The sequence below is a fragment of the Chelonoidis abingdonii genome, chromosome 14, assembly GCF_003597395.2.
Source record: "Chelonoidis abingdonii isolate Lonesome George chromosome 14, CheloAbing_2.0, whole genome shotgun sequence".
NCBI lineage: Eukaryota > Metazoa > Chordata > Testudines > Testudinidae > Chelonoidis > Chelonoidis abingdonii.
In genome coordinates, this window is record NC_133782.1 from 40,142,511 (window position 1) to 40,156,270 (window position 13,760).

General features: G+C 62.5%; 1 protein-coding gene across 1 annotated transcript in view; it reads right to left on the minus strand.

Moving 5' to 3' along the window:
* Positions 1-13,221, minus strand: part of TEP1 (telomerase associated protein 1) — a 25,133-nt gene extending 11,912 nt beyond the window's left edge. The window contains 25 exon segments of the mRNA XM_075072401.1: positions 76-263; positions 608-820; positions 941-1,058; positions 1,141-1,257; positions 1,678-1,802; positions 2,866-2,986; positions 3,187-3,363; positions 4,041-4,190; positions 5,432-5,491; positions 5,844-5,968; positions 6,128-6,157; positions 6,159-6,202; positions 6,307-6,381; positions 6,384-6,459; positions 6,748-6,940; positions 7,483-7,669; positions 9,350-9,440; positions 9,791-9,900; positions 10,411-10,568; positions 10,721-10,842; positions 10,998-11,294; positions 11,397-11,558; positions 11,762-11,896; positions 12,320-12,475; positions 12,802-13,221. Coding sequence (XP_074928502.1) covers positions 76-263; positions 608-820; positions 941-1,058; positions 1,141-1,257; positions 1,678-1,802; positions 2,866-2,986; positions 3,187-3,363; positions 4,041-4,190; positions 5,432-5,491; positions 5,844-5,968; positions 6,128-6,157; positions 6,159-6,202; positions 6,307-6,381; positions 6,384-6,459; positions 6,748-6,940; positions 7,483-7,669; positions 9,350-9,440; positions 9,791-9,900; positions 10,411-10,568; positions 10,721-10,842; positions 10,998-11,294; positions 11,397-11,558; positions 11,762-11,896; positions 12,320-12,475; positions 12,802-13,074 — 3,503 coding nt within the window. The 5' untranslated portion in view covers positions 13,075-13,221.
* Positions 13,222-13,760: the final 539 nt, after the last annotated feature.

Here is a 13,760-nt window from a genome sequence, read left to right on the forward strand (position 1 = left end):
CCCCCCCCCCCCCCTTGCTCTAACCACTAGACCCCACTCCCACCCAGGGCCAGGAAGGAACCCTGGCGTCCTGACCTGTAGCTGGTGGGGGGCGGGGCCGTCTGGCCCAGCAGACAGCTCAGGCGGGCACACAACTGTCTCAGCACCACCCTGGCGCTGGCCTGGTCCGGCCGGGCCCCAGTGAAGTGGGAGACAACCAGGCAGCGGGTGAGGGAGGTGTCCTGGGCCGGGGGATGGGCGCTCAGCTCCCGCGCCAGCGCCGCCTAGGGAAGGAACAGTGAGTCAGCTGGGGGCGGGGCCTCTCCAGGCCCCTCTCACCATAACCCAGCACAGCCAGACCCCCTCCACCTCCTCTAGGCCCCTCCCACCTGGCCTCATACAACAGACCTGACCCCACCCCCTCCTGGCCTCTAAGTCCCACCCCCTCCTTCAGGCCCCTCCCACCAGGCTTTATACAGCAGACCCAGACCCCGCCCCCTGCAAGCCCTGCCTACAATTCATAACCAAAACCCACCCCTTTCTGCCCCCAGACTCCTCCCCCATTGCCCATTGGGTGCCCCAGAGCCCCTCCCCTCAGGCCTCACGCAGAGCCCTCCCCCAGCCTCACCATGAAGACGGTCTTGCCATCGCCAGGAGCACCCGTCACCACATAGAGCCCGCCCCCTGCCCCACGGCGGGGGGGCCGGCCCTCCCGCACCCGCCCAGCCACGGCGCCCAGCAGCTTGCCCCGGGCACAGAACTGGCGCTGCTGGAAGTCCTGGAAGGCATCTTGCAGCTCCTGCCCCTCCTCCTCCTCACCCCCAGGGGGCTCCGACTCAGCCTAGGGGTGGGGGGCAGAGACAGGCGTCAGCATGGAACCAAGGAGTCTGGGCTCCCAGCACCCTCCGCTCTAACAACTAGGCCCCAGTTCCTCCCCGCCAGAGACAGCGAGTCACATTACCTGGAGGAACTGGCGTTGGAGGGCGCCCCACAGATCCTGCAGCACCCGGGCCCCAAACTCCTCCAGCCCCTTGACATACGGCCGGCCCTGGGCCACGCCACCCCACTGGCAGGAGTACCTGGGGAAGACAGCAAAGCCATGAGGGAGACACCGTGGGGCCCAGAGATCCCACGGCACCCACCAATCTCCTGGCCCATTACCTGCTGACAGATGCCACCCCCAGGTGCTGGCCCAAATGCCCCTTCAGATCTGCCATCCGGTGCTGAGCGTCCTCTGACTCTGCCACAAAATCTGCCCTCCAGGCTTCCGGCACGGACCTGCCCCACCACAGAGAGGTCAGGGGCCCCATGTCCCATTCCCGCCCCCTGAGCCAGCCAGCTCCCCGCCACAGGGCTGGATTGGCACCCCCTAGAGAGAAAAGGCCCCATGTCCCGTTCCCCGGCCCCCTGTGCCAACCAGTATCCCACCCTGGGGCTGGATCAGCACTCCCTAGAGGGGACAAGCCCCATTCCCGAGCCCTCCATCATGGGGCTGGATCGGCACCCCTTAGAGGGAAAAGACCCTGTTCCCCATCCCCCTGAGCCAGGCAGCTCCCCATCATGGGGCCAGATCAGTGTCCCGTACAGGGGAAAGGCCCCATGTCCCATTCCCTGTCCCTTCCCCACAAGCCAGCCAATCCTTGCCATGCTGCTGGAGGGGAGCCGGCACCACGTAGAGGGGAAAGGGTGCAGAGTTACCCAAGGAAATCTGGCTCACGGAGGTAGAAGAACGCCTGGGCAGCAGAACCAGAGTTGCGCCGGCTGCTGAGGAACTGCATGACCTCCAGCTCAGTGATGGAGCGGCCCCGAGGGTATGACTTCACCTGCAGCGATGGCACACCGGACTCCATCATCAGCCCCCACGTGGTGGGATCGAGCCTGTTACCTGGAGGGATCCCACCGCTCCCACCAATTGTGCCACGAAGTGAAGGCCAGCCATGCCAGCCCACAGGCAGAACAGCTCTCAGGCAGGGTCAGACTAACAGGCATCATAGGGAAGAAACACACCTGGGCCATTATGAAGTGGGATTCCCAGCTTCCTCCTCTGTGCATCTGTGAGCCCCACACTCTGTGGACATGGCCAGCAGGCCCAGGCCAGGGCCAGACACAAAGAGCTTTGTGCTGAGGTGAGCCTGGATCCCACTTCACCCACCAACCTCAGCAGAATTGGGGGGTTCCCATTGACCTTGGCCACCTCTGAGGCTCCCGTCCCTGGACGCAACACTTCTGGAGCGTGAAACTAAGCGGCATGTTTACAGGCCTGCACCCTCTTCTGTGCTTCACCCCATCACCAGAAGGGATCCCACCCTCACCACCAGCACTATTCTGAGATACCCAAGCTCTGTCTCTACCCAGGGTACAGGACACTCTGGCAGGCTCCGACGTGCTATGAAGCCAGGCATGGGCTGACAGAATAACCCCTCCAGTGGCTTTATACTGTCCTAGTGGGAGGGATGTCATCGCTGCACCAATTTCACCAACTACTGGAACCCTCCCTGGCATAATGAGAGCAGCACATCTGGCCATGCCTCACACTCATTACTGTAGGCCACTTCCCAGGCTGCCCAACCCAGGGACGTGGGTGGGGCAGTAGAACGCCAATGCCAGTAGGTACCGGAGGCAGCTGTGCAGGGTCCCCTGTCCTACCACTATAGCGACTTGGCAGACTGGGTGAGGGAGGCCGCAGCACGACACCCGACCGTCCAGAGTAAATAAGGCAAAATCCCACTTCCCCCAAGCGCGAAGAAAGGCTCAGTGGCCAAGTTCCTGCAGGCAAGGGGGCTGCAGGGCAGTGTCAGCCACTAGCTGGTTGCGAGGGGCACTGTCTGCTTGTGTCCCCGCCCCACCCCCCGCCGATACAACTGACAAGGTGCTAGCAGCGCTCACCCACTCGTACTGGGGGGCATCCGGCAGAGAGTATTCTCGGGGTATGTAGCCGTAACGCTCCCCCAAAATGCCCACAAAGAGCTGGCTCCGGGCCACCTCCGAGAGGCACAGTTCCAGCTGCCTGCATGGGGAAAAAAACCAGGGGTCAGCACTCAGGAGGGGCCCCTGCCAAGCCCCCCACCCCCTCATGGCACCACCCAGCTCCCCAACTCAGCATGGGTCCCCCCAGACTCCCTCCTCACCACAGCACCGCCTGCCCCACTCCCTGCAGCACGGTTCCCCCGTCCCCCTGAACCCTCCGCCCTCAGGGTGGGCACCCACCGCTCCTGCCGCGCCTCCTGCTCAGTGATGCCCCAGCGCAGGTCGATCTCCTGCAGCGCCAGGCGGTGGGGGGCGGCGCGGGCACGCAGAGCGGGCAGCACGGCCCGAAGCAGCACGTCCCGCTCGCCCTGCATGTCCCGCACCGGCGACGAGATGAACAAGCGGATGCTGCGCCACCTGTAGAGGGACCCATCAGACCCTGGCTGGGGGAGCCCTGACCGGCTCGGCCCAGCCCCCTCACCGGTCTCTGTTCCCCCAATGGACCCCTGTCACCCCCAACTGACCCCGGCTCCCCCGATGGACCCCTCTGTCCCACCCCACTTGCCTCTTCCCGTCCCGATGGATCCCTCTGTCACCTCACCACTGGCCCCTGCTCCCCCGATGGGCCCCTCTGTCACTCCCCACCGGCCTGTGCCCCCCCATGGGTCCCTCTGTCACCTCACCACTGGCCCCTGCCCCCCGACGGGCCCCTCTGTCACCCCCCCAGCCTCTCCCCCCCTCGATCGGCCCCTCTGTCAACTCTCACCAGCCCCTGCCCCCCCCGATGGGCCCCTCTGCCACCTTCCACCAATCCCTGCCTCCTCGATGGGCCCCTCTGTCCCCCACCACCGGGCCTTTTTCCCACGATGGGCCTCTCTGTCACTACCCCATTGGCCCTTGCCCCCCCGAATGGGCCACACTATCCTACAAGCCTGGTTGCCTCCTCTGGACCAGCACCAGACCACCCAATCCGGTCCCTCCTCTTCCAGCTCAGCCCTAGACCCCACCATGACCCTCTCCCATGCCCCAGGGAATCAGCCCCTGCTCACTCTCTCCCCACCCCCGACTGGCAGTGGGCCTTGCCAACCTCTCACCTGCTCCGGGGGGCGGGGGGCAGGGTGGGAAGGGCGGAGGAAAGCTCTGGGTGCCTGCTGGGTGCCCCCAGCGGGGGGGGCAGCCCGTGGATCTCGTCCATCCTGCCCACGTGCTCCAGCAGGCGGGAAGTGCCACGCACGGCCAGGAACCTAGGGGAGGGGGGACATTGCAGTCTATATAATTTTATAAAAATATGCTAATAAGTGAATATAATGGAACTGGAATATGCTTCAGGCAAAAGGTCTCTTGTAAAGCATCATTACTAAGCTTATAATCTACCGAGTGTGGTTACCCTATGTGTATAAATGTATCACTCTTGTATCTGGGACTAGCAATATGAAATAACTCTCAGGGCCTATTGTAATTATGCAAAGTGTGGGCCATTCATGGTGGTTGGGAACCTTGATGACTCCCATTAACCAGGACAATTGTCTGCAGATGGGTGTGTTTTACCTGTAAGTCTCCCTGTATACCTGTGTGCTGGCAAGTGGGCAATGAAATCTTGCAGTGACATGTCATCATGTCACCTGAACTGGAATCCATCTTTAACCTGGTGTCTTTCCATTGCAAAGGAGGGGGTGGGAACCCAGAGAGGGACAAAGGATTCCCACCTTATGCAAAAGATATATAAAGGGGTGGAACAGAACAAAGGGAGAGAGGAACCATCATGAAGAATCCCGTAGCTACCACCTAAGCTGGAATAAGAGCTGTACCAGGGGAAAGAATTGTGCCCAGGCCTGGAAGGAGTCCAGTCTGAAGAAAAAACTTACTGAAGCATCTCTGAGGGTGAGATTATCTGTATTCAGCTTGATTAGACGTAGATTTGCACATTTTATTTTATTTTGCTTGGTGACTTAATTTGTTCTGTCTGTTACTACTTGGAACCACGTAAAATCCTACTTTCTGCATTTAATAAAATCACTTTTTACTTATTAACTCAGAGTCTGTATTAATACCTGGGCGGGGGGGCAAACAGCTGTGAATCTCTCTCTATCAGTGTTATAGAGAGTGAACAATTTATAAGTTTACCCTGCATAAGCTTTATACAGGGTAAAACAGATTTATTTGGGTTTAGACTCCATTGGGAGTTGGGGATCTGGGAGTTAAAGGCAGGAACACTTCTGTTAGCTGCCTTCAGGTAAACTTGCAGTTTTGGGGCAAGTAATTCAGACCCTGTGTCTGTGTCGGAGCAGACGGGCGTATCTGGCTCAGCAAGACAGGGTGCTGGGGTCCTGGGCTGGCAGGGAAAGCAGGGGTAGGAATGGTCTTAGCACAGCAAGTGGCAGCTCCCAAGAGGTTTCTGTGATCTAACCTGTCACGGGGGACAGTTACAAACCTGGCCCACGTGACACCCCCTGCCCGCCCCCCTCCCCGTAAGGCTGAGACTCACCTGAGCACCTGCTCACTGAACCCAGCCAGCACCACCTCATCCACGGGGCCCCCCTGGCACCTGCAATGACATGGGTAGGGCCACCTCAGCCATGGGGTGCCCCAGAGAGCTCCTCCGACCCTCCCAGAGCCATAGGGAGCTCCTCCCCCAAACCACAGGGAATCCCTGCCCCCAGGGGAACCCCTTTCCCTGCCCTTAGGGAATCCCCACTCCGCTCCCCCAGAGCCACAGGGAGCCCCCTGGCCCCAGCCCCCGAGGCCCAGGGATCCCCCCTCCCTCTCTGGAAACCACCAGGGAACAGCCCGGGCAAGGCCCCAGAAGCCCCCACCCCGCAGGCTAGGAATGCGGGGGGTTCCTTGCCCCCAAGAGGGTACAGTGGGGTGTTGGGGAGGGGCAGGGGGCGAGTTCATACCCCCTGGTCTCCAGGCAGAGGTTCACGAAGAGGCAGTGGGGGGCAACACGATCCCGCACCAGCCGCAGGGCGGGGCCGGCCAGGGAGGCCTCAGATCTGGGGCTCAGCACGAGCAGAGTGTCAACCTGGGGGAATGGGGGAGAGATACAGTCAGTCTGTGCCCAGCTGTCGGCCCCCACCCTCAGCTAGTGCCCCTCACTCCCGATCCGCAGCCCCTGCTAGCCCAGCCCCCCACCCCCAGCCCTGCCAGTGCCCCTGACTCCAAATCCACAGCCAAGACTCACCGGCTCCCCACGAGCCACCAGGTCCCAGAGGACGTCACTGACGGTGCTGGAGCTGCTGCTCGGCTCCGTTGTGGCCTGGGGAAGAGACGGGGTGAGACACGGAGCCAGGCCGGGCCTGGCTGGGGACTCCCCATGGGCACAGGGGGAAAGGGAGTGAGTAGGGACCAGGGGTGTCTCACCTGGACCCGCTGATGCAGGCTCTGGACATTCTCCAGCAGCGACCCGGCCAGCGCCTGCACCTCCTCCCAATGGCCACGGCCATACAGCACCAGGCGCGCCCGCTCCGCCACCGCCCGACCCATCAGGCCCAGCAGCAGGGCCACCTCCAGCGCCTAGGAGAGATGGGGGACTGTGAGCAGGGCATGGCCCCACCCACAGGGCACTGCTGGGAGGTGAGCGCAGCACCCCGCCCTGCCCCCAGAGGGCACTGCCAGGAGGTGAGCGCAGCATCCCGCTCTGCCCCCCACCGCTGTAGGGCACTGCCGGCGTGAGCACAGAGCCCAACCCTGACCCCCATCCACACAGGGCACTGCCAGAGCGTGAGTGCAGCACCCTGCCCTGCCCTCAGAGGGCACTGCCAGGGGGTGAGCGCAGTGTACCCCCTCCCCCCCCCGACTCACTGTCATGGGCTCCGGCCGGGGGCCGCGCAGCTCCCGGGCCTGGTGGTAGGGCGTCTCCATGGCGTTGGAGGTGCAGCAGAGGATGAGGGTGCGGCCAGGCAGGGGGGGCAGGTTGTGCCGGGCGGAGATGTGGATGGCGGCGTCCAGGGCCCAGCGATAGCGGAGCAGGAGGGTGGGGTCAGGACGCAGCTCCCTGGAGAGCACAAGCTGCTACTGAGACCCTGGCCAGCCCCCCATCGTGCCTGCTGTCCAGCCCGACCCCATAGCCTGGCACCCTCTGCCCAGCCTCCCCCCCACTGCCCTCTGCCCAGCCCCCCAGCAACCTGGCACCCCACCTGCCCCCCAGACTGGCACTCCACCTGCCCAGGCCCCCTGCAATCTGGTACCCTCCCCACAGCCTGGCACCCCTCCTGCCCAGCCCCCCCATCCTGCCCCTTGCCCAGCTCCCCTGCAGCCTGGCACCCCACCTGCCCCCCCAAAGCCTGGCACCCCACTTGTCCAGCTCCCCTGCAACCTGGCCCCCTCCCCACAGCCTGGCACCCCACCTGCCCCCTGCCCAGTCCCCCTGCAACCTGGCACCCCTCCTGCCCAGCTCCCCCATCCCACCCCCTGCCCAACCCCCCTGCAACCTGGCACCCTCTCCGCAACCTGGCACCCCCGAGCCTCACACCTCACCTGCCCAGCCCCCACCCTGCCCCCATGGCCACGCCCAGGAGCCAAGCATGGAGCCCTCACCTGGCCTTCTGCAGCCGCTGCTTTTCGCTCTTCACCGCATGGAAGAGGAAAGGGATGGACAAGGCCGCGCGCAGCTCCCGGCGCGTCCAGGGCGGCTGCCTCCGCACCCCGGGCAGGGCCCCTGGCTGCTTCTTCTCGCGCCTCAGCAGCACCCGCAGCAGCTCCACGTTAGAGGGACACGGACTGTCTGGAGGTGTGGGGGGGAGAGAGACAGTGCCCCTCACTCCTGACCTGCAGCCTCTGCTAGCCCAGCTCTGCCAGTGCCTCTTGCCCAGAGGTGGGCAAACTACAGCCTGGGGGCCACATCCAGCCCTTCAGACCTTTTAATCTGGCCCTTGAGCTCCTGCCAGGGAGTGGGGTCCAGGTCTTGCCCTGCTCCGGGGCTCCAGCCAGGGGAGCCGGGTTGGGGACTTGCCCGGCTCCATGCGGCTCCCAGAAGCAGTGGCATGTCCCCACTTCGGCTCCTATGTGTAGGGGCAACCAGGGGGCTCTGTACGCTGCCCCCACAACTCCCACTGGCCAGGAACCACAGCCAATGGGAGCTGCAGAGGTGTCGCCTGCGGACAGGGCAGCACGCAGAGCTGCTTGGCTGCACATCCATGTAAGAGATGGAGGGGGGACATGCTGCTGCTTCTGAGAGCTGCTTGAGGTAAGCACCACCCGGAGCCTGCACCCCAACCTCCTCCTGCGCCCCAACCGCCTGCCCCAGCCCTGATCCCCCTCCCGCCCGCCGAACCCCTCGGTCTCAGCCCAGAGCACTGTCCGGCACCCCCAACCCCTCATCCCCACCCCAGAGCTCTCACCCCCAGCCAGAGCCCTCACACACACACCTGCACCAAAATCCCCTGCCCCAGCTCGAAGCCCCTTCCCACACCCTGAACACCTCATTTCTGGCCTCACTCCACAGCCCGTACCCTCATCCGGAGCCCTCACCCCCTCCCGCATCCCAACCCACAACTTCATGAGCATTCATGGCCCGCCATACAATTTCCATATCCAGATGTGGCCCTCGGGCGAAAAAATTTGCCTACCCCTGCTCTTGCCCCTGGTTGTTCAGGGGTCTCAGTGCTGTCAATGAATCACAGTTAAATCACGTGATTAACTCAAAACAAATTAACAAAATTAATTGTGATTCATGGCAGTTGTAATCGCACCGTTAAACAACCGTTGAGTAGCAACTGAAATGTATCAAAGATTTCTGGCTTCTTTTCTACATTTTCAAATGTATCGATTTCAGTTACCACATGGAAAACACCAAGTGTCCGGGGCTCCCTTTAGATAACTATTTTCGATTACCGATATTTCTCTTCACCTCATACCAGTGCTGTCGTGTGAGCTGTGTACAAATGGGGAATTATGTATAATAATAACGCCACTCAGAAACCAGCCAACGTAAAACATTAGTGCCTCTGAGTCCGCTCAGTCCTACTTCTTCTTCAGCCGATCGCTCAGACAAACAGGATTGTTACAGTTGCAAGAGATAATGCTGCCAGTTGATTTACACTGTCACTTGAAAGTGAGAAGATGTTCGCATGGCACCGTTGTAGCCGGCATGGCAAGGTATTTATGTGCTAGATGCGCTAAACATCTGTATGCCCCCTCATGCTGAGACATGTAGCTTTTTCTACTGTGCAAATATTAGTAATCAAAACTAATAATCTCACAAGAGCCCCAGACACTTTGTCTTCTGCATTGTCGGTGCAATCGCTAGATTTGTAAATGGCGGAAAATAGCCAAAAGATATTTTGGATACGTTTCAGCTGCTATTCCATCAGTGACGGTGCGATTCAACCTGCCATGAACCACAACTTTTTTTTTTTAAATCTCACGGTTCATTTGTGTCACCGCTTGGCAGCCCCAGTCTCACCTTTCTTCCTCAGCTGCTCCTCCAAGTCCTGGATGATTTTATTCGCCGCCAGGAACCGGAAGGGGAATTGCCGGCTGCGGATGACGGACTCCTGGAAATTGGGGAGTGTCAAGGTGGGGATACCAGCAGCCTTCCACCCCACTCCAGCCATCCTATCTTGGGGGCGAGGGGGATGGGATTTTGGGGCCGTATCTAACTCTGGAGATCAGCGAGGGGGGAATTCGGGGTCCCGGGGGCAGTATCTTGATGTTGGGACCTGGCGGGGAATTCAGGGTCCCCGGGGCAGTATCTCGCTGTGGGGACCCTGGGGGGAGGGGGACTTCAGGGTCTCTGGAGCCATAGCTCACTCTGGGGACCAGGAAGGGATGTATTTGGGGCTCCCAGGGCTGTATCCTGCTCTGGGGACCCAGGAGGGGGGAATCAGGGTCCCTAGGGCCGTACCTTGTTCTGCAGCCGGTTGAGCACTCGCTCGTGGTGCCGCTCGCTCACCCCGGCCCGGATTATGTTGCGCAGGTTCCTGAGCATGGCCATGAATGGCAGCTTCCCAGAGTCTGCAAGGCAGAGCCCATAGCATGGTTAGGAGACCACCCCACCCACAGCCAGGGGGCGCTGTGTCCACAAAGGTGCTGGGCTAGCTGCAGCCCCCAGGGGGCGCTGGGAGACCTGTGGCTACCAGGGGTGCATTCCGGGGGGCCCTTATCCCCATACAGGCCCCTTGTTGCCAAGGGGGGGCAGAGGCCAGCTCCTCATGGAGCCTCTTTGTGCCACAGTGATACCCAGCCAGCCCAGGGGCCAATCAGAGACTAGTGCCATGCCCCCCACTCTGCCCCGAGGCTAGACTCTCCTCAGGGGTGTTACAGCACCGGGCAAACCCTGCTCCAGCTAGGCTGGCCACCTGCCCCATGGCAAGCCCAGCCAGCCCCACACACGCCCTGTCTCCCTGCTCTCAATACTAGCTCGCACCCTCTGAGAAAAGAGCTAACAGTGCCCCCTGGTGACGCCTAGACACACTCAGGGCACCACTGGGGGCAAGCACAGCCACACTTGAAGCCCCTCCTTACCGATCAGTTCCTCCCAGACCGCAGCCTTGTTCCCACGCTGGCTAAGCTGCCGGTCCCAGGTCTGGGGCTGCGGAAGTTTCATTCGGGTCCCGGCCTGGCTGGGGTCCCAGGGCCCTGGCAGGTGGCTCCGGGAGAAGGAGTTCAGGTCCGAGGGATACCTGGGGAGAGGGGGGAGCAGCAGAAACAGGGTGATCCCAGCAGAAGCTACAAGGGGGCGAAGGGCAAGCCAGGACTCCTGGGTACTGTGCCACCTCTTGGATCTAGGGGATAGAAAGGGGGAGGGGCTGGGAGCCCTCCCCAGGGCTCTCACCTGCAGCCCAGCAGACTCATGACGTGCTGGGCCGGCTTGGAGATATGCAGCCATCGGATCAGCGCCTTCAGGGAGAAGGGCTTCGTCTCGCGTGGTTCCTTGGATGGCTGACCACTTTCAAACTGCAGGAGACATCAGCAGAGAACCCACAAGTCCTGGATTCCGGCCCGTCTTCTCTAACCACTAGACATCACTCCCCTCCCAGAGCAGGGAACAGAATCCAGGAGTCCTGGGTTCCGGACCCTCTGCTCTAACCACTAGACCCCAATCCTCTCACCTTCGTCTGAAGCTTGCCAAATGCCTGGCGCAGCCGGAATCTCCTCGTCCAGGGCAGAGGTCTCTGGGGGGCGGCTCCAGGAGGAAGAATCGGCTGGCAGCGCTGAGGCCCGAGCATAGGACTCCTGAGTTCCCTCCTCGGCTGGCGGGGCCGTGGGCGCCCCCTGGCTTTGCCGCGGCTCTTGCGCGAGTTGTACTTGGCCAGCTGGTAGGCATCAAATTGCTGGAACTTGTCTGCCAGGCCAGCGCGGAGGCAGCGGGGCAGCGGAGCCAGGGGGCGTCCTGCGCCCGCCAGGCTCTGCGAGGGAGAGGGAGACGGGTCAGTGCTGGCCAGCAAGGGGTGACACTGGCTGGTGAAACTACCTGTCACTGAGGTTGAGCCGGGGTGGGAGCCGGGTACCTGAAAGAGCGCCACCACCTGGATCCAGTCGGAGGGGAGCTGCAGAGTGGCACAGAAGTAGCGGCGCAGGTGGGGCCGGCAGGGCGGCAGCCGGGCCGCCAGTGCCAGCAGGAAGTTGGCCGTTCCCCGGATATTCAGCTCTTGGCGCGTATACAGAGCGACCTGTAGGGAGAGAGGGGAAACTGAGGGCCGGAGCAAACCCAGGCGTCAGCTCCCCTGCTCTAACCCACTAAAGCACATTCTCCCTCCCCAAGCCCTGGCATAGGGCACCTGAGACCACCCGCCATCCACTCGGACGGCTTGTCCCTTGCCCCATATATGGAGGGAACCCAGGCATCCTAGCTAGCATCCCCACCCCCCAGTACCTTAAGGATGAACTCAGGCTCCAGCTGGGCCAGCTCCTCACACAGCTCTACCAGGCGCCCACGCGTCGCGTCACTTGGGGCCCCCAAATCGGGTCCCTCCACGAGGGAGCAGCACACCAGGTTCACCAGGGCCAGCTGGGGGGAACAGGGAGCAGGGATGAACCCAGAAGTCCCAGCTCCCAGCCACCCCCTGCTCATCCACTAGACAAGGACTGGGCAAACTTTTTGGCCCAAGGGCCACATCAGGGTTGTGAAACTGTATGGAGAGCCAGGTAGTGAAGGCTGTGTCTCCCCAAACAGCCTGGGCCCCGCCCCCTCCCACTTCCCGCCCCGACTGCCCCCTTCAGAACTCCCGACCCAGCCAACGCCCCGGCTCCTTGTCCCCTGCCCACCCTGCGTTGTGCAGGGAGTCAGACTAGAAGATCATAATGGTCCCTTCTGACCTTAAAGTCTATGAGTCCTGGCTTCCAGCCCTTGTGCAGTAACCACTACATCCCACTTCCCTCCCAGAGTTGGGAGAGAACCCAGGAGTCCAGGCCCCCCACCCCCCTCTCTTACCTTGTGCTCTCTCAGGTGCTGCTGGGGGCCCTTTCTGAGGGCCTGCTGGGTGCTAGGGTCCCTCTGCCTCAGGGGCTCCGGGCTCGGCTCAGCGGGCAACTCCGCCAGGGTGTACTGGGGCAGCGAGCCGGAAGGGTCCGGGGCAGCATCGGCCCACTGAAGAAAGAACAGGGGGTGACCCACGGGACTGGGGACCCCACACAGTGCCCCCGGCCCGATCACCCCCATCTCAACTGTCCCCCTTAAGCGACCCCCTGCGTTGACCACCCCGACCACCACCTACTACAGCCACTCCATGCAACAGCCCCTCCTCAGCATCCCCCGTCTGAATCACCCTTCACATACTGCCCCCTCCCTCTGACTGATCCCAGCATCTCTCCCCCTGGGATCGCCCCCTTAGTGGTCAACCGTGAAATTGCAGCCTCATGTGCTTCACAGCTACCATGAGTTGGTGCCCGGTCTCAGCACGGTGCCCGTCTTACCCAGGGCAGCTCCAGCTCCTCTCTGTGGGCCGGGGTCCCATCCTCACCTCCAGGGGCAAGGGGCACCCGGCTGGGTGTAGAGATGGGGGAAGACGCCAGGCAGGGCGTGAGGGTCAGGGAGCTCAACCAGGGGGCAGGGGGAGGGAGAGGGCGAAGAAGCCGGGCCCTGGTCTCCTCTACCCATGCTGGGAGGGGGCTGTGGCCCCCCAGGAAAGGGTTCTCCAGCCAGCAAGAGGCAGGCCTGGGGCGGAGGGCGGGACCCGGAGTTTTCATGGCTGCATCACCTGGAGAGAGAAGAGTGAGATGAGAACCCAGGAGACCGACAGCCCAGTGAGGTCACGCTCCTGCTCAGAGCCAGGGGAGAACCCAGGAGTCCCGGCTCCCAGCAGCCCTGCTCTAACCACCAGACACCATTCCCCTCCCAGAGGCAAAGAGAACCCAGGAGTCCCGGCTCCCAGCAGCCCGGCTCTGACCACCAGACCCCACTGCCCTCCCAGAACCAGGAGAGAACCCAGGAGTCCCGGCTCCCAGCAGCCCTGCTCTAACCACCAGACACCATTCCCCTCCCAGAGGCAAAGAGAACCCAGGAGTCCCGGCTCCCAGCAGCCCGGCTCTGACCACCAGACCCCACTGCCCTCCCAGAACCAGGAGAGAACCCAGGAGTCCGGGCTCTCAGCCCCCAACGCAATCTCGGGACGGGGGTGGGGGGGGGACATTGTCCCGCCCCTTGCCCCAGACCTGCCCGGCTCCCCCATCAGCGGGTCAGGAATGGGGGCGCGGGTCACAGAGCAGGACCCGGGGGGGCCGCCTGGCCCTGGTAGACCCCCAAGCCCTGCCCCCATGGAGCCCCTCCCTAGACCAGCCCCCCTTCCGCTCTGCATTCGCCCCCGGCCCCCGGCCCCCAGGCCCCGCACCAGGAAGCACCGCACCCAGCCCGGCCGCTGCCCGGAACCGCTGGT